The sequence below is a fragment of the Lissotriton helveticus genome, chromosome 1_1 (assembly GCF_964261635.1).
Source record: "Lissotriton helveticus chromosome 1_1, aLisHel1.1, whole genome shotgun sequence".
Lineage (NCBI taxonomy): Eukaryota > Metazoa > Chordata > Amphibia > Caudata > Salamandridae > Lissotriton > Lissotriton helveticus.
This window is the reverse complement of record NC_136057.1, coordinates 122,163,434-122,187,879: the sequence shown is the minus strand read 5'-3', so window position 1 is coordinate 122,187,879 and position 24,446 is coordinate 122,163,434. Positions and strand designations below refer to the sequence as shown.

Sequence of the window (24,446 nt, the reverse complement as noted above, 5' to 3'; positions counted from 1 at the left end):
TGACAACCTGTTAGAATCGGGGGTCTCTGGTTGGCACAGGTAGGTACTTCTGACAAGCAGGGACCCTCTTCTCTAGTCAGGGAAAGGGAATTACGCTCTTAAAATAACCCCAGCTCACCCTCTACATTGCGTGGCGCGAGCAGTCAAGGCTTATTTCAGAGGCGATGTAAGTTAAGCAGTTGTGACCACATACAGTAACCCAGTGACAACACTACAAATGGACACCACACAAGGTTTTACATCAAAAATACGTATACTTTATATAGAGTTACCACAAGACCAATAAACGACAAAAATAATCCACAGTACTATGTAACTTCAAGATTTCTGGTTAAAAAGGTGTAAATCAAAGTTCTGTGCGAGTCGGTAGCCTCATCCGGCTACAGCGACCAACAAATCCAGCGGACTGTGGCGGTCCGGCCCACTCAAATGTCGTACCTTTTCCTTGGGGCGGCCGGCACGGATGTGTGAGCCGGTTCCGGGGATCGTCGCGGTGTACAAAAAGAAAGCATTGGAGGTCACCGTGTCCCTTCCATCGCGGTGCAAGCTACGGCTCGTTGACAACGTCGGTGAGCTCAGAGCTTGCGTTGTTCGAGGCGGACGTTGCTCAGTGCGGTGCCAATGAACACCGGCCGGTCGGGAGAGTCGGTCACAGCTCCCTACTTCTGTAGCCACTTGTTTCCAGCAGCAATTCACAAAGACTGGTGAAGTCCACTGGTCCTGGGACTTCGGTCAGGGGGCAAGCTCTCTTCCAAGCCCTTGGAGATCTTTTGCACAAGTTGAAAATAAAGGTAAAGTCCACAAAGTCTTTCCACCTCGCTATCCAGTTCAGGCAACTGTGAGAAGTTAGCCTGGTATACGATGTCCACTATTCTAGTGGGCACCCTGCACCAGTCTAAACGACCCTTATTGATGGTGGTTGTAAAGTCAACCTTATAGACAAGCTATTTTAGTTGTAGCATGGACCAGCAGTCTTAGGCTAAACCTTCAGAGAGCATGTGAAGCCAGCTGTTTTACCAATTATAATCCCTTGAATACCAAATGAAAGGACACCACACAAGGTATATATCAAATATATATATGTGTTTATTACTAACACAACCCCTCTGCACTCTTTCTGAGGTCAGAGATCGAAGTACATCACAAGTTACTCAATTAGCATTCGATAAGTTGCACAAATACAGTTTTGCCCTAGGGGCCTCACAAACCATATACTAAGTAAGTGGTATAAGAATAGTGAATAGGCCTAGGGCCTAGGGATTCGCTGGGGCTACACTACACAACCAAAGGTTAGGAAGGAGGAGACCCACAGGCGGCGCCTGCAGTGTCTAAACACAGGCGAAAGGTTTGGGGAGCTTCTCCTTTGCAGGGAAGCTGGAGCAAGCCTGGAGAAACAAGGAAAACAAGATGATTTCAAAGGTTCGCCTTCAGGGGGCTCACTAGCCAACGGGCTAGCAACCGGGAAGATGCGTCGACTCGAGCTGAAATGCAAGAGCGGGCCCCACGCGCCACTCGTGGAGTGAGGGGGGCTGAGCTTCGGTGCAAATGGTGCTCGGGTCTGGGGCTTCTTGTACCCCAATGCACAACTGCAAGGGTACGTCTGTAGTCGTGCTGTTAGCAAAATTCAGGATGTCCAGGGAGTCGGGTCCCACGTCTCTCGTGTCCGCCATGGGTCTCAGCTTTGCTGTGGGTGTGGGTCGGAGTCAAAGAAGTCTGGGAGTCCAGGTCCTGCGTCGCTGAGTCTTCAGGATCCATCGGGAGCGTCGACAAAGCCGACCGGCAAGTTACTGTTGGTGCCTGTTTGAACAGGGTGGTCACTCCTTGACCACAAGGGAGATGTCTTCAGTGTTCTAGTTGGTATAGAACGTCGAAGGTCCAAGAATTTGTATCAGAGTTTCTTTCCAGGATAATCTAATGTCTCTAGACACAGCTCCTATCTTTATACTAATCTAGGGGCTGGATTACCTGCTAGGTCCCTCCTATGGGTGGAACTGGGAAGGGGGTGGTTACACCCCTTTCCCTTTGTCCAGTTTCGCACCAGAGCGGGGCTGGAGTGCCCCAGCAACTAGTTTGAACTGGGCTATGCATGAAGCACCTTGTGTGCCCCAGGAAATGTCTTGTTTTGCAGCCCTCCCTGCCCCAATACACTAAAAGCCTGTCTGGGGAGGTACTAGCACCTCCCAAGGCAGGAAACCTATTGTCCAGGTCTGCCCTGTTGGAGTTTCGTCCAGAAGCAGGATGTCAGACTCGTGTCTGTGGCAGCAGCATCCATTTTGTGATGCTGAGGCTCTGTTTAACTTTAACCTGGTAAAGCAGTAACCAACATATCTTTTCCCTCTAGAAGGGTGGAACGCTACCCCCGCTGCCAGAATTGGCGGGGATAGTATTCCAAAGTGTTTGACACCTTACACGACATGTTTTGATAAAGCCAAACCAAAGTTAGCATTAACCGCGAGGATTATAATGTACTTAAGAGTATATGGTATGGCTATATCATAGAACCGCTATAAGGAGATGGTTCCTAAAGCTGCAGAGGGGCTCAGCTCATGCCAGAGCACCCTCTCACATAAAACCAAGCACTCTGCCCCAGGACTATCGAGGCCTGCCATAGGAGTGACTTATAGGTGCATATGTGTATATATATGGGTAGATATAGGTATACTATATATAAGTAAGGGGTGATTACACCACCTTAACCAAGCTGAGTGATCAGCCTGTGGGGTCAGTTTGGATGGACAGCCAGGGGTGGCATAATACATGCTGCAGCCCCTGGTAGGCCTTGGATGCACCTATGCCCTGGGTACCTATGGTACACTATACAGGGGCTCACAGAGGTGACCTAATACCCAATCAGGTATGTACCTAAAGTACATGGAGTCCATTTTATAGAGAAAGCAGATAGCCTGGGGCCCTGAATAGCAGGATCACAGGCCAAGTAAGTTGGAAACCAGCAAAACACTAGGCAAACAGTTGGGGTAACCATATAGTCAGATATCCACCTTCCTACAGCAACCACTGCAGGCCAATCCTCCAAGCAGCACTTCAGCTTGGGAATAGTCTTCCGGTTCCTTCTCCTCAGCAGAGGTTTCGTCTTGTCTGTTCCAGGAGTGATCTAATTTCATGGGATCAGGGTTCCAATACTTATACCCCAAAATCCTTTGTTCTCTCAGGGGAGAGGGGCCTATGCCCAGTTCAAACCAGTTCCTGAGCACTCTGTTTACCAGACTGCTCCTTTCCTTTTACCATGCAGGGCAGGAACATCAGACGCCCCACAGGAGGTGGAGCCAGCATTGTGGAAGGCAAGTACAGTCCAGGAGTACTCTGTTGACAGTCTTCCTTCTCTTCTTTCAGTGTCCAGGGCCTATTCAGGTCCCAGGTGCAACTCCTCCCTCCCATCTAGTTGCTGATCTCGCTATTAACCACCGGGTGGCCACAGCCTGTGTCCTGGAATTCCCCAGTCCTGTCACACACAAACCCAGACAAGGAATGCACAACCTAGCAGAGGCCGGCTGAAATGGTTAGGCAAGCAAATACCTACTTTCTAAAAATGGTATTTGCAAACACAGAATATTAAAATAAATTTTACTAAAAGATGTTTTTTATCATTCTGAGTCTAGGCATACTAAACTCGAATTTCTTCCATGTTCTTTGATTCTGTTAGGATTATAGAATGTAATAATTCTAGCAGCCCATGCTGGCCTATGGAGAACAGGTAGCCTTGCAATAGTGAAAAACGAAGATGGCTGTAATTTACTATCAGGACATGCCGCACACATCAGGGCTTGTCCTACCTTTTACTTACAATGCACCCTGCCCGTGGGCCTACCATAGGGGTGACTCATATGAAGAAAAGGGAAGGTTTAGGGACTGGCCAGTGGGTGCACTTGCCCAGTCAGCATGACAGTACGAGACTGCACGCAGGCTCTGCAATGGCAGACCTTAGACACATTTTACAAGGCCGTTTCTGTGGGTGGCACAACCAGTGCTGCAAGCCCACTAGCAAAAACAACAAGTGATGGACTGAATGTGGATCAATGTCACACACTCCCCCAGTCAAAAGATCTGGGCCCAAATCCATCGTTTTTTTGCACTCCACACCACCCTGGGTTAGACAATGGCGATATGCAAATCAGCTCTGACCCTGTTGCCCCATGGGAACAGTCCAGTCCGAACTACAAAAGCCATGTCCTTCCCAGAACGGAATCAAGCATCCGAGGACCGGACCGGTTTCGAGGTAACACCTCTCTTCAGACCGGCTAGCTTGACTCCAAGTGGTGTGGAGTGCCTGGGACCCACGTCTGGGCATCCCCAGCGCACTTAGGGCGGCAATTGCAAAACAACAAGTGATGGACTGAATGTGGATCAATGTCACACACTCCCCCAGTCAAAAGATCTGGGCCCAAATCCATCGTTTTTTTGCACTCCACACCACCCTGGGTTAGACAATGGCGATATGCAAATCAGCTCTGACCCTGTTGCCCCATGGGAACAGTCCAGTCCGAACTACAAAAGCCATGTCCTTCCCAGAACGGAATCAAGCATCCGAGGACCGGACCGGTTTCGAGGTAACACCTCTCTTCAGCCCGGCTAGCTTGACTCCAAGTGGTGTGGAGTGCCTGGGACCAACGTCTGGGCATCCCCAGCGCACTTAGGGCGGCAATTGCAAAAACAACAAGTGATGGACTGAATGTGGATCAATGTCACACACTCCCCCAGTCAAAAGATCTGGGCCCAAATCCATCGTTTTTTTGCACTCCACACCACCCTGGGTTAGACAATGGCGATATGCAAATCAGCTCTGACCCTGTTGCCCCATGGGAACAGTCCAGTCCGAACTACAAAAGCCATGTCCTTCCCAGAACGGAATCAAGCATCCGAGGACCGGACCGGTTTCGAGGTAACACCTCTCTTCAGCCCGGCTAGCTTGACTCCAAGTGGTGTGGAGTGCCTGGGACCCACGTCTGGGCATCCCCAGCGCACTTAGGGCGGCAATTGCAAAAACAACAAGTGATGGACTGAATGTGGATCAATGTCACACACTCCCCCAGTCAAAAGATCTGGGCCCAAATCCATCGTTTTTTTGCACTCCACACCACCCTGGGTTAGACAATGGCGATATGCAAATCAGCTCTGACCCTGTTGCCCCATGGGAACAGTCCAGTCCGAACTACAAAAGCCATGTCCTTCCCAGAACGGAATCAAGCATCCGAGGACCGGACCGGTTTCGAGGTAACACCTCTCTTCAGCCCGGCTAGCTTGACTCCAAGTGGTGTGGAGTGCCTGGGACCCACGTCTGGGCATCCCCAGCGCACTTAGGGCGGCAATTGCAAAAACAACAAGTGATGGACTGAATGTGGATCAATGTCACACACTCCCCCAGTCAAAAGATCTGGGCCCAAATCCATCATTTTTGCACTCCACACCACCCTGGGTTAGACAATGGCGATATGCAAATCAGCTCTGACCCTGTTGCCCCATGGGAACAGTCCAGTCCGAACTACAAAAGCCATGTCCTTCCCAGAACGGAATCAAGCATCCGAGGACCGGACCGGTTTCGAGGTAACACCTCTCTTCAGCCCGGCTAGCTTGACTCCAAGTGGTGTGGAGTGCCTGGGACCCACGTCTGGGCATCCCCAGCGCACTTAGGGCGGCAATTGCAAAAACAACAAGTGATGGACTGAATGTGGATCAATGTCACACACTCCCCCAGTCAAAAGATCTGGGCCCAAATCCATCGTTTTTTTGCACTCCACACCACCCTGGGTTAGACAATGGCGATATGCAAATCAGCTCTGACCCTGTTGCCCCATGGGAACAGTCCAGTCCGAACTACAAAAGCCATGTCCTTCCCAGAACGGAATCAAGCATCCGAGGACCGGACCGGTTTCGAGGTAACACCTCTCTTCAGCCCGGCTAGCTTGACTCCAAGTGGTGTGGAGTGCCTGGGACCCACGTCTGGGCATCCCCAGCGCACTTAGGGCGGCAATTGCAAAAACAACAAGTGATGGACTGAATGTGGATCAATGTCACACACTCCCCCAGTCAAAAGATCTGGGCCCAAATCCATCGTTTTTTTGCACTCCACACCACCCTGGGTTAGACAATGGCGATATGCAAATCAGCTCTGACCCTGTTGCCCCATGGGAACAGTCCAGTCCGAACTACAAAAGCCATGTCCTTCCCAGAACGGAATCAAGCATCCGAGGACCGGACCGGTTTCGAGGTAACACCTCTCTTCAGCCCGGCTAGCTTGACTCCAAGTGGTGTGGAGTGCCTGGGACCCACGTCTGGGCATCCCCAGCGCACTTAGGGCGGCAATTGCAAAAACAACAAGTGATGGACTGAATGTGGATCAATGTCACACACTCCCCCAGTCAAAAGATCTGGGCCCAAATCCATCGTTTTTTTGCACTCCACACCACCCTGGGTTAGACAATGGCGATATGCAAATCAGCTCTGACCCTGTTGCCCCATGGGAACAGTCCAGTCCGAAATACAAAAGCCATGTCCTTCCCAGAACGGAATCAAGCATCCGAGGACCGGACCGGTTTCGAGGTAACACCTCTCTTCAGCCCGGCTAGCTTGACTCCAAGTGGTGTGGAGTGCCTGGGACCCACGTCTGGGCATCCCCAGCGCACTTAGGGCGGCAATTGCAAAAACAACAAGTGATGGACTGAATGTGGATCAATGTCACACACTCCCCCAATCAAAAGATCTGGGCCCAAATCCATCGTTTTTTTGCACTCCACACCACCCTGGGTTAGACAATGGCGATATGCAAATCAGCTCTGACCCTGTTGCCCCATGGGAACAGTCCAGTCCGAACTACAAAAGCCATGTCCTTCCCAGAACGGAATCAAGCATCCGAGGACCGGACCGGTTTCGAGGTAACACCTCTCTTCAGCCCGGCTAGCTTGACTCCAAGTGGTGTGGAGTGCCTGGGACCCACGTCTGGGCTGGGTATGCTCAGACGTGAGTCCCAGGCTCTCCACACCACTGGAGTCAAGCTATCCAGGCTGAATGAAGGCTGATAGCCAGAAACCGGTCCTTGGATGCTTGATTCCGGTCTGGGAAAGACAGGGCTTGGCAGTTCGGACTGTACTTTTCCCATGAGGCAAAGGGTCAGAGCTGATTTGCATATAGCCAGTGTCTAACCCAGGGTGGTGTGGAGTGAAAAAAACGATGGATTTAGGCCCAGATCCTTGTACTGGGGTGAATGTATGACATTGTTCTACATTCTGTCCATCAACTGTGTTTTTTGTAATTTTCACCCCGAGTGGGCTGGGTATGCTCAGACGTGAGTCCCAGGCTCTCCACACCACTGGAGTCAAGCTATCCAGGCTGAATGAAGGCTGATAGCCAGAAACCGGTCCTTGGATGCTTGATTCCGGTCTGGGAAAGACAGGGCTTGGCAGTTCGGACTGTACTTTTCCCATGAGGCAAAGGGTCAGAGCTGATTTGCATATAGCCAGTGTCTAACCCAGGGTGGTGTGGAGTGAAAAAAACGATGGATTTAGGCCCAGATCCTTGTACTGGGGTGAATGTATGACATTGTTCTACATTCTGTCCATCAACTGTGTTTTTTGTAATTTTCACCCCGAGTGGGCTGGGTATGCTCAGACGTGAGTCCCAGGCTCTCCACACCACTGGAGTCAAGCTATCCAGGCTGAATGAAGGCTGATAGCCAGAAACCGGTCCTTGGATGCTTGATTCCGGTCTGGGAAAGACAGGGCTTGGCAGTTCGGACTGTACTTTTCCCATGAGGCAAAGGGTCAGAGCTGATTTGCATATAGCCAGTGTCTAACCCAGGGTGGTGTGGAGTGAAAAAAACGATGGATTTAGGCCCAGATCCTTGTACTGGGGTGAATGTATGACATTGTTCTACATTCTGTCCATCAACTGTGTTTTTTGTAATTTTTACCCCGAGTGGGCTGGGTATGCTCAGACGTGAGTCCCAGGCTCTCCACACCACTGGAGTCAAGCTATCCAGGCTGAATGAAGGCTGATAGCCAGAAACCGGTCCTTGGATGCTTGATTCCGGTCTGGGAAAGACAGGGCTTGGCAGTTCGGACTGTACTTTTCCCATGAGGCAAAGGGTCAGAGCTGATTTGCATATAGCCAGTGTCTAACCCAGGGTGGTGTGGAGTGAAAAAAACGATGGATTTAGGCCCAGATCCTTGTACTGGGGTGAATGTATGACATTGTTCTACATTCTGTCCATCAACTGTGTTTTTTGTAATTTTCACCCCGAGTGGGCTGGGTATGCTCAGACGTGAGTCCCAGGCTCTCCACACCACTGGAGTCAAGCTATCCAGGCTGAATGAAGGCTGATAGCCAGAAACCGGTCCTTGGATGCTTGATTCCGGTCTGGGAAAGACAGGGCTTGGCAGTTCGGACTGTACTTTTCCCATGAGGCAAAGGGTCAGAGCTGATTTGCATATAGCCAGTGTCTAACCCAGGGTGGTGTGGAGTGAAAAAAACGATGGATTTAGGCCCAGATCCTTGTACTGGGGTGAATGTATGTCATTGTTCTACATTCTGTCCATCAACTGTGTTTTTTGTAATTTTCACCCCGAGTGGGCTGGGTATGCTCAGACGTGAGTCCCAGGCTCTCCACACCACTGGAGTCAAGCTATCCAGGCTGAATGAAGGCTGATAGCCAGAAACCGGTCCTTGGATGCTTGATTCCGGTCTGGGAAAGACAGGGCTTGGCAGTTCGGACTGTACTTTTCCCATGAGGCAAAGGGTCAGAGCTGATTTGCATATAGCCAGTGTCTAACCCAGGGTGGTGTGGAGTGAAAAAAACGATGGATTTAGGCCCAGATCCTTGTACTGGGGTGAATGTATGACATTGTTCTACATTCTGTCCATCAACTGTGTTTTTTGTAATTTTCACCCCGAGTGGGCTGGGTATGCTCAGACGTGAGTCCCAGGCTCTCCACACCACTGGAGTCAAGCTATCCAGGCTGAATGAAGGCTGATAGCCAGAAACCGGTCCTTGGATGCTTGATTCCGGTCTGGGAAAGACAGGGCTTGGCAGTTCGGACTGTACTTTTCCCATGAGGCAAAGGGTCAGAGCTGATTTGCATATAGCCAGTGTCTAACCCACGGTGGTGTGGAGTGAAAAAAACGATGGATTTAGGCCCAGATCCTTGTACTGGGGTGAATGTATGACATTGTTCTACATTCTGTCCATCAACTGTGTTTTTTGTAATTTTCACCCCGAGTGGGCTGGGTATGCTCAGACGTGAGTCCCAGGCTCTCCACACCACTGGAGTCAAGCTATCCAGGCTGAATGAAGGCTGATAGCCAGAAACCGGTCCTTGGATGCTTGATTCCGGTCTGGGAAAGACAGGGCTTGGCAGTTCGGACTGTACTTTTCCCATGAGGCAAAGGGTCAGAGCTGATTTGCATATAGCCAGTGTCTAACCCAGGGTGGTGTGGAGTGAAAAAAACGATGGATTTAGGCCCAGATCCTTGTACTGGGGTGAATGTATGACATTGTTCTACATTCTGTCCATCAACTGTGTTTTTTGTAATTTTCACCCCGAGTGGGCTGGGTATGCTCAGACGTGAGTCCCAGGCTCTCCACACCACTGGAGTCAAGCTATCCAGGCTGAATGAAGGCTGATAGCCAGAAACCGGTCCTTGGATGCTTGATTCCGGTCTGGGAAAGACAGGGCTTGGCAGTTCGGACTGTACTTTTCCCATGAGGCAAAGGGTCAGAGCTGATTTGCATATAGCCAGTGTCTAACCCAGGGTGGTGTGGAGTGAAAAAAACGATGGATTTAGGCCCAGATCCTTGTACTGGGGTGAATGTATGACATTGTTCTACATTCTGTCCATCAACTGTGTTTTTTGTAATTTTCACCCCGAGTGGGCTGGGTATGCTCAGACGTGAGTCCCAGGCTCTCCACACCACTGGAGTCAAGCTATCCAGGCTGAATGAAGGCTGATAGCCAGAAACCGGTCCTTGGATGCTTGATTCCGGTCTGGGAAAGACAGGGCTTGGCAGTTCGGACTGTACTTTTCCCATGAGGCAAAGGGTCAGAGCTGATTTGCATATAGCCAGTGTCTAACCCAGGGTGGTGTGGAGTGAAAAAAACGATGGATTTAGGCCCAGATCCTTGTACTGGGGTGAATGTATGACATTGTTCTACATTCTGTCCATCAACTGTGTTTTTTGTATTTTTCACCCCGAGTGGGCTGGGTATGCTCAGACGTGAGTCCCAGGCTCTCCACACCACTGGAGTCAAGCTATCCAGGCTGAATGAAGGCTGATAGCCAGAAACCGGTCCTTGGATGCTTGATTCCGGTCTGGGAAAGACAGGGCTTGGCAGTTCGGACTGTACTTTTCCCATGAAGCAAAGGGTCAGAGCTGATTTGCATATAGCCAGTGTCTAACCCAGGGTGGTGTGGAGTGAAAAAAACGATGGATTTAGGCCCAGATCCTTGTACTGGGGTGAATGTATGACATTGTTCTACATTCTGTCCATCAACTGTGTTTTTTGTAATTTTCACCCCGAGTGGGCTGGGTATGCTCAGACGTGAGTCCCAGGCTCTCCACACCACTGGAGTCAAGCTATCCAGGCTGAATGAAGGCTGATAGCCAGAAACCGGTCCTTGGATGCTTGATTCCGGTCTGGGAAAGACAGGGCTTGGCAGTTCGGACTGTACTTTTCCCATGAGGCAAAGGGTCAGAGCTGATTTGCATATAGCCAGTGTCTAACCCAGGGTGGTGTGGAGTGAAAAAAACGATGGATTTAGGCCCAGATCCTTGTACTGGGGTGAATGTATGACATTGTTCTACATTCTGTCCATCAACTGTGTTTTTTGTAATTTTCACCCCGAGTGGGCTGGGTATGCTCAGACGTGAGTCCCAGGCTCTCCACACCACTGGAGTCAAGCTATCCAGGCTGAATGAAGGCTGATAGCCAGAAACCGGTCCTTGGATGCTTGATTCCGGTCTGGGAAAGACAGGGCTTGGCAGTTCGGACTGTACTTTTCCCATGAGGCAAAGGGTCAGAGCTGATTTGCATATAGCCAGTGTCTAACCCAGGGTGGTGTGGAGTGAAAAAAACGATGGATTTAGGCCCAGATCCTTGTACTGGGGTGAATGTATGACATTGTTCTACATTCTGTCCATCAACTGTGTTTTTTGTAATTTTCACCCCGAGTGGGCTGGGTATGCTCAGACGTGAGTCCCAGGCTCTCCACACCACTGGAGTCAAGCTATCCAGGCTGAATGAAGGCTGATAGCCAGAAACCGGTCCTTGGATGCTTGATTCCGGTCTGGGAAAGACAGGGCTTGGCAGTTCGGACTGTACTTTTCCCATGAGGCAAAGGGTCAGAGCTGATTTGCATATAGCCAGTGTCTAACCCAGGGTGGTGTGGAGTGAAAAAAACGATGGATTTAGGCCCAGATCCTTGTACTGGGGTGAATGTATGACATTGTTCTACATTCTGTCCATCAACTGTGTTTTTTGTAATTTTCACCCCGAGTGGGCTGGGTATGCTCAGACGTGAGTCCCAGGCTCTCCACACCACTGGAGTCAAGCTATCCAGGCTGAATGAAGGCTGATAGCCAGAAACCGGTCCTTGGATGCTTGATTCCGGTCTGGGAAAGACAGGGCTTGGCAGTTCGGACTGTACTTTTCCCATGAGGCAAAGGGTCAGAGCTGATTTGCATATAGCCAGTGTCTAACCCAGGGTGGTGTGGAGTGAAAAAAACGATGGATTTAGGCCCAGATCCTTGTACTGGGGTGAATGTATGACATTGTTCTACATTCTGTCCATCAACTGTGTTTTTTGTAATTTTCACCCCGAGTGGGCTGGGTATGCTCAGACGTGAGTCCCAGGCTCTCCACACCACTGGAGTCAAGCTATCCAGGCTGAATGAAGGCTGATAGCCAGAAACCGGTCCTTGGATGCTTGATTCCGGTCTGGGAAAGACAGGGCTTGGCAGTTCGGACTGTACTTTTCCCATGAGGCAAAGGGTCAGAGCTGATTTGCATATAGCCAGTGTCTAACCCAGGGTGGTGTGGAGTGAAAAAAACGATGGATTTAGGCCCAGATCCTTGTACTGGGGTGAATGTATGACATTGTTCTACATTCTGTCCATCAACTGTGTTTTTTGTAATTTTCACCCCGAGTGGGCTGGGTATGCTCAGACGTGAGTCCCAGGCTCTCCACACCACTGGAGTCAAGCTATCCAGGCTGAATGAAGGCTGATAGCCAGAAACCGGTCCTTGGATGCTTGATTCCGGTCTGGGAAAGACAGGGCTTGGCAGTTCGGACTGTACTTTTCCCATGAGGCAAAGGGTCAGAGCTGATTTGCATATAGCCAGTGTCTAACCCAGGGTGGTGTGGAGTGAAAAAAACGATGGATTTAGGCCCAGATCCTTGTACTGGGGTGAATGTATGACATTGTTCTACATTCTGTCCATCAACTGTGTTTTTTGTAATTTTCACCCCGAGTGGGCTGGGTATGCTCAGACGTGAGTCCCAGGCTCTCCACACCACTGGAGTCAAGCTATCCAGGCTGAATGAAGGCTGATAGCCAGAAACCAGTCCTTGGATGCTTGATTCCGGTCTGGGAAAGACAGGGCTTGGCAGTTCGGACTGTACTTTTCCCATGAGGCAAAGGGTCAGAGCTGATTTGCATATAGCCAGTGTCTAACCCAGGGTGGTGTGGAGTGAAAAAAACGATGGATTTAGGCCCAGATCCTTGTACTGGGGTGAATGTATGACATTGTTCTACATTCTGTCCATCAACTGTGTTTTTTGTAATTTTCACCCCGAGTGGGCTGGGTATGCTCAGACGTGAGTCCCAGGCTCTCCACACCACTGGAGTCAAGCTATCCAGGCTGAATGAAGGCTGATAGCCAGAAACCGGTCCTTGGATGCTTGATTCCGGTCTGGGAAAGACAGGGCTTGGCAGTTCGGACTGTACTTTTCCCATGAGGCAAAGGGTCAGAGCTGATTTGCATATAGCCAGTGTCTAACCCAGGGTGGTGTGGAGTGAAAAAAACGATGGATTTAGGCCCAGATCCTTGTACTGGGGTGAATGTATGACATTGTTCTACATTCTGTCCATCACCTGTGTTTTTTGTAATTTTCACCCCGAGTGGGCTGGGTATGCTCAGACGTGAGTCCCAGGCTCTCCACACCACTGGAGTCAAGCTATCCAGGCTGAATGAAGGCTGATAGCCAGAAACCGGTCCTTGGATGCTTGATTCCGGTCTGGGAAAGACAGGGCTTGGCAGTTCGGACTGTACTTTTCCCATGAGGCAAAGGGTCAGAGCTGATTTGCATATAGCCAGTGTCTAACCCAGGGTGGTGTGGAGTGAAAAAAACGATGGATTTAGGCCCAGATCCTTGTACTGGGGTGAATGTATGACATTGTTCTACATTCTGTCCATCAACTGTGTTTTTTGTAATTTTCACCCCGAGTGGGCTGGGTATGCTCAGACGTGAGTCCCAGGCTCTCCACACCACTGGAGTCAAGCTATCCAGGCTGAATGAAGGCTGATAGCCAGAAACCGGTCCTTGGATGCTTGATTCCGGTCTGGGAAAGACAGGGCTTGGCAGTTCGGACTGTACTTTTCCCATGAGGCAAAGGGTCAGAGCTGATTTGCATATAGCCAGTGTCTAACCCAGGGTGGTGTGGAGTGAAAAAAACGATGGATTTAGGCCCAGATCCTTGTACTGGGGTGAATGTATGACATTGTTCTACATTCTGTCCATCAACTGTGTTTTTTGTAATTTTCACCCCGAGTGGGCTGGGTATGCTCAGACGTGAGTCCCAGGCTCTCCACACCACTGGAGTCAAGCTATCCAGGCTGAATGAAGGCTGATAGCCAGAAACCGGTCCTTGGATGCTTGATTCCGGTCTGGGAAAGACAGGGCTTGGCAGTTCGGACTGTACTTTTCCCATGAGGCAAAGGGTCAGAGCTGATTTGCATATAGCCAGTGTCTAACCCAGGGTGGTGTGGAGTGAAAAAAACGATGGATTTAGGCCCAGATCCTTGTACTGGGGTGAATGTATGACATTGTTCTACATTCTGTCTATCAACTGTGTTTTTTGTAATTTTCACCCCGAGTGGGCTGGGTATGCTCAGACGTGAGTCCCAGGCTCTCCACACCACTGGAGTCAAGCTATCCAGGCTGAATGAAGGCTGATAGCCAGAAACCGGTCCTTGGATGCTTGATTCTGGTCTGGGAAAGACAGGGCTTGGCAGTTCGGACTGTACTTTTCCCATGAGGCAAAGGGTCAGAGCTGATTTGCATATAGCCAGTGTCTAACCCAGGGTGGTGTGGAGTGAAAAAAACGATGGATTTAGGCCCAGATCCTTGTACTGGGGTGAATGTATGACATTGTTCTACATTCTGTCCATCAACTGTGTTTTTTGTAATTTTCACCCCGAGTGGGCTGGGTATGCTCAGACGTGAGTCCCAGGCTCGCCACACCACTGGAGTCAAGCTATCCAGGCTGAATGAAGGCTGATAGCCAGAAACCGGTCCTTGGATGCTTGATTCCGGTCTGGGAAAGACAGGGCTTGGCAGTTCGGACTGTACTTTTCCCATGAGGCAAAGGGTCAGAGCTGATTTGCATATAGCCAGTGTCTAACCCAGGGTGGTGTGGAGTGAAAAAAACGATGGATTTAGGCCCAGATCCTTGTACTGGGGTGAATGTATGACATTGTTCTACATTCTGTCCATCAACTGTGTTTTTTGTAATTTTCACCCCGAGTGGGCTGGGTATGCTCAGACGTGAGTCCCAGGCTCGCCACACCACTGGAGTCAAGCTATCCAGGCTGAATGAAGGCTGATAGCCAGAAACCGGTCCTTGGATGCTTGATTCCGGTCTGGGAAAGACAGGGCTTGGCAGTTCGGACTGTACTTTTCCCATGAGGCAAAGGGTCAGAGCTGATTTGCATATAGCCAGTGTCTAACCCAGGGTGGTGTGGAGTGAAAAAAACGATGGATTTAGGCCCAGATCCTTGTACTGGGGTGAATGTATGACATTGTTCTACATTCTGTCCATCAACTGTGTTTTTTGTAATTTTCACCCCGAGTGGGCTGGGTATGCTCAGACGTGAGTCCCAGGCTCTCCACACCACTGGAGTCAAGCTATCCAGGCTGAATGAAGGCTGATAGCCAGAAACCGGTCCTTGGATGCTTGATTCCGGTCTGGGAAAGACAGGGCTTGGCAGTTCGGACTGTACTTTTCCCATGAGGCAAAGGGTCAGAGCTGATTTGCATATAGCCAGTGTCTAACCCAGGGTGGTGTGGAGTGAAAAAAACGATGGATTTAGGCCCAGATCCTTGTACTGGGGTGAATGTATGACATTGTTCTACATTCTGTCCATCAACTGTGTTTTTTGTAATTTTCACCCCGAGTGGGCTGGGTATGCTCAGACGTGAGTCCCAGGCTCTCCACACCACTGGAGTCAAGCTATCCAGGCTGAATGAAGGCTGATAGCCAGAAACCGGTCCTTGGATGCTTGATTCCGGTCTGGGAAAGACAGGGCTTGGCAGTTCGGACTGTACTTTTCCCATGAGGCAAAGGGTCAGAGCTGATTTGCATATAGCCAGTGTCTAACCCAGGGTGGTGTGGAGTGAAAAAAACGATGGATTTAGGCCCAGATCCTTGTACTGGGGTGAATGTATGACATTGTTCTACATTCTGTCCATCAACTGTGTTTTTTGTAATTTTTACCCCGAGTGGGCTGGGTATGCTCAGACGTGAGTCCCAGGCTCTCCACACCACTGGAGTCAAGCTATCCAGGCTGAATGAAGGCTGATAGCCAGAAACCGGTCCTTGGATGCTTGATTCCGGTCTGGGAAAGACAGGGCTTGGCAGTTCGGACTGTACTTTTCCCATGAGGCAAAGGGTCAGAGCTGATTTGCATATAGCCAGTGTCTAACCCAGGGTGGTGTGGAGTGAAAAAAACGATGGATTTAGGCCCAGATCCTTGTACTGGGGTGAATGTATGACATTGTTCTACATTCTGTCCATCAACTGTGTTTTTTGTAATTTTCACCCCGAGTGGGCTGGGTATGCTCAGACGTGAGTCCCAGGCTCTCCACACCACTGGAGTCAAGCTATCCAGGCTGAATGAAGGCTGATAGCCAGAAACCGGTCCTTGGATGCTTGATTCCGGTCTGGGAAAGACAGGGCTTGGCAGTTCGGACTGTACTTTTCCCATGAGGCAAAGGGTCAGAGCTGATTTGCATATAGCCAGTGTCTAACCCAGGGTGGTGTGGAGTGAAAAAAACGATGGATTTAGGCCCAGATCCTTGTACTGGGGTGAATGTTTGACATTGTTCTACATTCTGTCCATCAACTGTGTTTTTTGTAATTTTCACCCCGAGTGGGCTGGGTATGCTCAGACGTGAGTCCCAGGCTCTCCACACCACTGGAGTCAAGCTATCCAGGCTGAATGAAGGCTGATAGCCAGAAACCGGTCCTTGGATGCTTGATTCCGGTCTGGGAAAGACAGGGCTTGGCAGTTCGGACTGTACTTTTCCCATGAGGCAAAGGGTCAGAGCTGATTTGCATATAGCCAGTGTCTAACCCAGGGTGGTGTGGAGTGAAAAAAACGATGGATTTAGGCCCAGATCCTTGTACTGGGGTGAATGTATGTCATTGTTCTACATTCTGTCCATCAACTGTGTTTTTTGTAATTTTCACCCCGAGTGGGCTGGGTATGCTCAGACGTGAGTCCCAGGCTCTCCACACCACTGGAGTCAAGCTATCCAGGCTGAATGAAGGCTGATAGCCAGAAACCGGTCCTTGGATGCTTGATTCCGGTCTGGGAAAGACAGGGCTTGGCAGTTCGGACTGTACTTTTCCCATGAGGCAAAGGGTCAGAGCTGATTTGCATATAGCCAGTGTCTAACCCAGGGTGGTGTGGAGTGAAAAAAACGATGGATTTAGGCCCAGATCCTTGTACTGGGGTGAATGTATGACATTGTTCTACATTCTGTCCATCAACTGTGTTTTTTGTAATTTTCACCCCGAGTGGGCTGGGTATGCTCAGACGTGAGTCCCAGGCTCTCCACACCACTGGAGTCAAGCTATCCAGGCTGAATGAAGGCTGATAGCCAGAAACCGGTCCTTGGATGCTTGATTCCGGTCTGGGAAAGACAGGGCTTGGCAGTTCGGACTGTACTTTTCCCATGAGGCAAAGGGTCAGAGCTGATTTGCATATAGCCAGTGTCTAACCCAGGGTGGTGTGGAGTGAAAAAAACGATGGATTTAGGCCCAGATCCTTGTACTGGGGTGAATGTATGACATTGTTCTACATTCTGTCCATCAACTGTGTTTTTTGTAATTTTCACCCCGAGTGGGCTGGGTATGCTCAGACGTGAGTCCCAGGCTCTCCACACCACTGGAGTCAAGCTATCCAGGCTGAATGAAGGCTGATAGCCAGAAACCGGTCCTTGGATGCTTGATTCCGGTCTGGGAAAGACAGGGCTTGGCAGTTCGGACTGTACTTTTCCCATGAGGCAAAGGGTCAGAGCTGATTTGCATATAGCCAGTGTCTAACCCAGGGTGGTGTGGAGTGAAAAAAACGATGGATTTAGGCCCAGATCCTTGTACTGGGGTGAATGTATGACATTGTTCTACATTCTGTCCATCAACTGTGTTTTTTGTAATTTTCACCCCGAGTGGGCTGGGTATGCTCAGACGTGAGTCCCAGGCTCGCCACACCACTGGAGTCAAGCTATCCAGGCTGAATGAAGGCTGATAGCCAGAAACCGGTCCTTGGATGCTTGATTCCGGTCTGGGAAAGACAGGGCTTGGCAGTTCGGACTGTACTTTTCCCATGAGGCAAAGGGTCAGAGCTGATTTGCATATAGCCAGTGTCTAACCCAGGGTGGTGTGGAGTGAAAAAAACGATGGATTTAGGCCCAGATCCTTGTACTGGGGTGAATGTATGACATTGTTCTACATTCTGTCCATCAACTGTGTTTTTTGTAATTTTCACCCCGAGTGGGCTGGGTATGCTCAGACGTGAGTCCCAGGCTCGCCACACCACTGGAGTCAAGCTATCCAGGCTGAATGAAGGCTGATAGCCAGAAACCGGTCCTTGGATGCTTGATTCCGGTCTGGGAAAGACAGGGCTTGGCAGTTCGGACTGTACTTTTCCCATGAGGCAAAGGGTCAGAGCTGATTTGCATATAGCCAGTGTCTAACCCAGGGTGGTGTGGAGTGAAAAAAACGATGGATTTAGGCCCAGATCCTTGTACTGGGGTGAATGTATGACATTGTTCTACATTCTGTCCATCAACTGTGTTTTTTGTAATTTTCACCCCGAGTGGGCTGGGTATGCTCAGACGTGAGTCCCAGGCTCTCCACACCACTGGAGTCAAGCTATCCAGGCTGAATGAAGGCTGATAGCCAGAAACCGGTCCTTGGATGCTTGATTCCGGTCTGGGAAAGACAGGGCTTGGCAGTTCGGACTGTACTTTTCCCATGAGGCAAAGGGTCAGAGCTGATTTGCATATAGCCAGTGTCTAACCCAGGGTGGTGTGGAGTGAAAAAAACGATGGATTTAGGCCCAGATCCTTGTACTGGGGTGAATGTATGACATTGTTCTACATTCTGTCCATCAACTGTGTTTTTTGTAATTTTCACCCCGAGTGGGCTGGGTATGCTCAGACGTGAGTCCCAGGCTCTCCACACCACTGGAGTCAAGCTATCCAGGCTGAATGAAGGCTGATAGCCAGAAACCGGTCCTTGGATGCTTGATTCCGGTCTGGGAAAGACAGGGCTTGGCAGTTCGGACTGTACTTTTCCCATGAGGCAAAGGGTCAGAGCTGATTTGCATATAGCCAGTGTCTAACCCAGGGTGGTGTGGAGTGAAAAAAACGATGGATTTAGGCCCAGATCCTTGTACTGGGGTGAATGTATGACATTGTTCTACATTCTGTCCATCAACTGTGTTTTTTGTAATTTTCACCCCGAGTGGGCTGGGTATGCTCAGACGTGAGTCCCAGGCTCGCCACACCACTGGAGTCAAGCTATCCAGGCTGAATGAAGGCTGATAGCCAGAAACCGGTCCTTGGATGCTTGATTCCGGTCTGGGAAAGACAGGGCTTGGCAGTTCGGACTGTACTTTTCCCATGAGGCAAAGGGTCAGAGCTGATTTGCATATAGCCAGTGTCTAACCCAGGGTGGTGTGGAGTGAAAAAAACGATGGATTTAGGCCCAGATCCTTGTACTGGGGTGAATGTATGACATTGTTCTACATTCTGTCCATCAACTGTGTTTTTTGTAATTTTCACCCCGAGTGGGCTGGGTATGCTCAGACGTGAGTCCCAGGCTCGCCACACCACTGGAGTCAAGCTATCCAGGCTGAATGAAGGCTGATAGCCAGAAACCGGTCCTTGGATGCTTGATTCCGGTCTGGGAAAGACAGGGCTTGGCAGTTCGGACTGTACTTTTCCCATGAGGCAAAGGGTCAGAGCTGATTTGCATATAGCCAGTGTCTAACCCAGGGTGGTGTGGAGTGAAAAAAACGATGGATTTAGGCCCAGATCCTTGTACTGGGGTGAATGTATGACATTGTTCTACATTCTGTCCATCAACTGTGTTTTTTGTAATTTTCACCCCGAGTGGGCTGGGTATGCTCAGACGTGAGTCCCAGGCTCTCCACACCACTGGAGTCAAGCTATCCAGGCTGAATGAAGGCTGATAGCCAGAAACCGGTCCTTGGATGCTTGATTCCGGTCTGGGAAAGACAGGGCTTGGCAGTTCGGACTGTACTTTTCCCATGAGGCAAAGGGTCAGAGCTGATTTGCATATAGCCAGTGTCTAACCCAGGGTGGTGTGGAGTGAAAAAAACGATGGATTTAGGCCCAGATCCTTGTACTGGGGTGAATGTATGACATTGTTCTACATTCTGTCCATCAACTGTGTTTTTTGTAATTTTCACCCCGAGTGGGCTGGGTATGCTCAGACGTGAGTCCCAGGCTCTCCACACCACTGGAGTCAAGCTATCCAGGCTGAATGAAGGCTGATAGCCAGAAACCGGTTCTTGGATGCTTGATTCCGGTCTGGGAAAGACGGCTTGGCAGTTCGGACTGTACTTTTCCCATGAGGCAAAGGGTCAGAGCTGATTTGCATATAGCCAGTGTCTAACCCAGGGTGGTGTGGAGTGAAAAAAACGATGGATTTAGGCCCAGATCCTTGTACTGGGGTGAATGTATGACATTGTTCTACATTCTGTCCATCAACTGTGTTTTTTGCAAGCCCACTAGCGGCATTTGGATTTACATGCCCTGGGCTTACTCAGTGCACTGTACTAAGGTCTGACAAGGAGACCATATGTCCAATCATGGAACCACTAATCAATACATCAATTTACAGTAGGGACCGGAGGTCCGGTACTGCACCTGTCTGCTTAAGGATGCGATGCCCCACACAGATAAACAGGTACGACCCAGCGTACTAAGAAGTAGTACGCCCCGCAGGCCTGAACTGCGCCTCGCCCCGTGAGCTGCTCAAGACCCCGGATCGCCGCAACCCTCCACCGCCCCACTCACCTGCCTCGCACCTCGAGGGAGCTCCGAGCCGGATACTTCTATGGAGAACCGCCGGCCTCGTCCCGGGTCCGCCCTCATTAATGGTTGAGCCTGAAACGCCTCGGACAATCCACCAAAGGTACACGTGAACTCAGTCCCGAGTTCACATCGGATCCAGGGTCCGCAACGTTTGTTTTCCCTGTCGTCCGTCACTGATCTACACTCAGCGTACCTTACTAAACCAAGAACACTTAAGAACTTTTGCCTATTTACATCTGTTGGCTCAATCGTTAAACGTTATATAGTCTTGTGATAGTCCTGCATATCTTTTATATAAAGTATATGTATTTTTGATACAACTTACGACTGGTGTCCGTTTGTGGTGGGTCATTGGGTTTACTGTATGTGATCATAAATGCTTAACTAACTATCGCCCTGAAGTTTAGCCTTGACTGCTCTCGCCACGCAACCTAGAGGGTGAGCATGGGTTATTCTGATGGAGTAGTTCCCTTACCCTGACTAGAGGAGAGGGTCCCCGTTTGTTGCAAGTGCATACGTGTGCCAACCGGAGACCCCCGATTCTTACATTGGTCGCAGCGGATGTGATTCGAATTTGCATTTATTATTTATGTACAGTGAATTCCTGATCACCACATAGTGAGAGCAGACCTATAACGAAGCCACAGATTTATCGTCTTTGAATTCTTGTCAAGAAATCTCCAACCATTGAAGTCATGCCTGGCTCACTCTCCGCCAACAAAGCAGCCTCTATCATCTCAGGAGTAGATGATGTCGACTGGGAAGGACTCGAAAACTGCCTAGTAGAGCAGTTGAAAGGCTACTGCAAGAAGTTCACAGTGTCCCACTCTGGATGCACCAAGAAAATCCAATTCATCAAGGCGCTGAAGGCCTGGAAGGAATCTAGAGAACCAGAGAACCAGCTGGTGGTGGATCCACCAGATAGCCTGGTCGAGGTGAACGGAGTCCTGTCGTCGGACGAGCTAGCAGACAAGGCCGCAGCCAGAGCACATGAAGTGGAAATGGTGAAATTGAACGGACAGATGGAGATGGAAAGGCAACGTTTGGCAATGGAAGAAAGAAACTCCAGTTAGACCATGACATGAGAGTAAAGAAGTTGGAGCTGAAAGCTCAAAGTTTGGGAACAACTCCCCCCTGGTGGCAGCACAACGTCGGTACAGGTAGAGTCAAGGGTCTACGTACTGAAAGATGTAGTGAAGGAGTACTTTAAGGGGGATGACATAGGGCAGTGGTTCCGGGCGTACGAGTTAGCCATGTCCTCCCACCGGGTCCCTGACAAGGTTTGGGGAGCTGGATTGTGGGGAGGGTTCCTTACCGAGGGGCGGGATACCCTGCTAGATCTTCCCTCCGAAATGTGCAATTCCTAACCACATATGAAAGAGGCCTTAGTAACCAGGTTTGGGTTAACCCTGGAGATTTATCGTCAGAGGTTTAGGGGTTGTACCAAGATTGCTGGGGGTACGTATGTGGAGTATGTGACCTTTTTCTGCAGAGCGCTGGATGGTTGGGTGAAGGGTAGCAAAGTAACTGATTTTCAAGGGCTTCTTGATTTAATGGCGTGGGAGCACTTGTCGAGTAATTGTTTTCCTGAGCTACGCCAGCACCTGATCGATAGCAAGCTGTCCAACCCGAGGAAGCTTGCTGAGGAAGCGGACCGCTGGCTCAGCACCAGGGTCCACAAGGGTCCATTGGGAGACTCAGCCAAAGGTGGGCAGGGTCCCAAGCAGAAGAGTGGGGGGACAGGGGAAAACAGAAAGGGTTCCAGAGAGGCCCCCAAAGTAATCCCCAAGGGAACCAAGGGAAAGGTTCTCAGCCTCCTCCACCCCGAAGCAGACCGGGGCCCCGACAGGTAGACCTGTTCAGAGAGGGCCCATCACCTGTTTTAGGTGTGGCGACTTGGGTCACGTTGCCAGTGATCCAAAGTTTCGCCTATTTGGAAAACCCGCACCCACTGGTGCTCCACCCCGGCAACTGGCTAATGTTAATTTTGGGGAGGAAGTAGCAATCCAAAGGGGTGGGGATCCCGTTCCGATGACCCTAGTCTCGCTAGGAGACAGTGAGATGGTCCCCGAAAACTACCTACCCACTAACACTAAAAAATATGGGCTATAGTGACCATCAATAGTAAGAAAGTGGAGGCTCTTCGAGATACAGGAGCCAGTGTGACTGCGGTGAGGCAGCACCTGGTGTCTCAAGAGCAGGTCGTACCCCATGCCTACTGCAGGGTTTTCAATGCTGACAACTCAGAGAGCCACTGTCCAGTGACTCAAGTTCCTTTTGAGTGGGGGGGAGGTCTCAGGTACTCTGCAAGTCGCTGTGAGGATCTCCATGCCTGTAGATTGTTTGCTAAGGAACGATTTGGAGAACTCCCCTTGGGGAAAGGTGGAGAAAACGACTCATCTGCGGATGGTGGGTCTACCCGACTGGGCATGTGTGACCACTCGGTCAATGGCAGCCAGTAGGGGTGTTGAAGAGGTCCTGGAGCCTGAAGGAGAGGCTCAGGAGCTTTTTAATTTTTCCCACAGACAGAATTGTTTGCGCCCTGATGAGATTCCAGGAAATCACTCACTGGAATCGAAACACGTCGGCCTGTTAGAAAGGATTTATTGTGATCCATTCCCTTATACCAGCATTTTTTGCTGACGGCAAAAACTCTCAAATTAACTTTGCTTCTTTTTCTACCTTTCTCTTTCTTTTTTCATTTGTGCTTTAATCGCCTTTTACAGTGGTAAATGTATTGTTATTTGTTGCACATGGTTGAAATGTTCTGTTTGTTTTAAAATCATCACTCATTTTGTTTTTTGACAGTTTTTTCAAGCAAAACTAGTAATATATTTGTATAGTGGAAGAACATGATACTCATGATGTAAATATGTCACGTAGGAATGTGTCTTTTTTTGTGTTTAATCCGTCTTTTTGAATTTTTGATTAATTGAAAAGTCAATCTGGTAAAAATAAAAATACCTTGTTGAATACGACTGGTTGCGTGTTCAACTTTCCTTGATTGTGGATTTAAATGTAGGTGATGAGGCAATTTTTGGTATGGTAGTGTAAAATAAGGTTCAGCCTCCTCACCCGTCCCCAAGGGCCTGGCTCCTGTTGTTTTCCTGGCTTTAGAGAGAAGGCACAGGGGGCGCGGACAGCCGGCCCCGAAGAGGGGGATGCCCTGGAGCCTACCGGGGAACAGATTGCCGAACTGGGGGACCTGCCTGAGCTGACCCATTGGCAGCAAGAAGGAGGTCCCTCCAGGGAGGAATTCTGCAAGGAGCAGAGAGAGTGTCCTTCTCTCGTAGGTATGCGGCAGCAGGCTGCAAACCAAGCCAATGGTGTTCAGTCTGGAAAACACTTAGTCTACTGGGAGAACGACCTCCTGTATTCCGAGCCAAAGGTTGCTGAACCTGGGTCAGCCCGTGCGCTGGTGGTACCCCAGAAGTTCAGAGCCTTCCTACTGGGGCTGGCTCACGATGTTCCGTTAGCAGGACATTTGGGGATGGACAAGACCTATGACAGGCTTGTCACCCACTTTTATTGGCCCCAAATGCACAGGAGCTCAGACGCTCACTGTAGAACGTGCCAGACTTGCCAGCCAAGTGGTAAGAGTGGAGGGAAGCACAAGCCTCCCCTCCAGCCATTCCCAGTCGTCAGTACCCCATTCCAGCGAGTGGGAATTGACATTGTGGGGCCTCTGGACCCCAAGACAGCCATGGGCAACAGGTTCATCCTGGTCTTGGTGGACCATGCCACCCGGTACCCTGAAGCCATCCATCTGAGGACAGTGACGGCCCCCGTGGTGGGAAAAGCACTGATGGGAATTTTCTCCCGAGTGGGATTCCCTCTAGAGGTGGTGTATGACAGAGGCACCAATTTCATAT

The 24,446-nt window shown here is 50.0% G+C and overlaps 1 protein-coding gene across 1 annotated transcript in view; it reads left to right on the top strand.

The window, feature by feature from the left end:
* The window catches only part of LOC144759693 (uncharacterized), a 273,339-nt gene that overhangs the window by 202,703 nt on the left and 46,190 nt on the right, over window positions 1-24,446 (top strand). Inside the window, 1 exon segment of the mRNA XM_078646497.1 lies at window positions 21,249-21,642. Within this exon segment, the coding sequence (XP_078502623.1) occupies window positions 21,249-21,642 (394 nt within the window).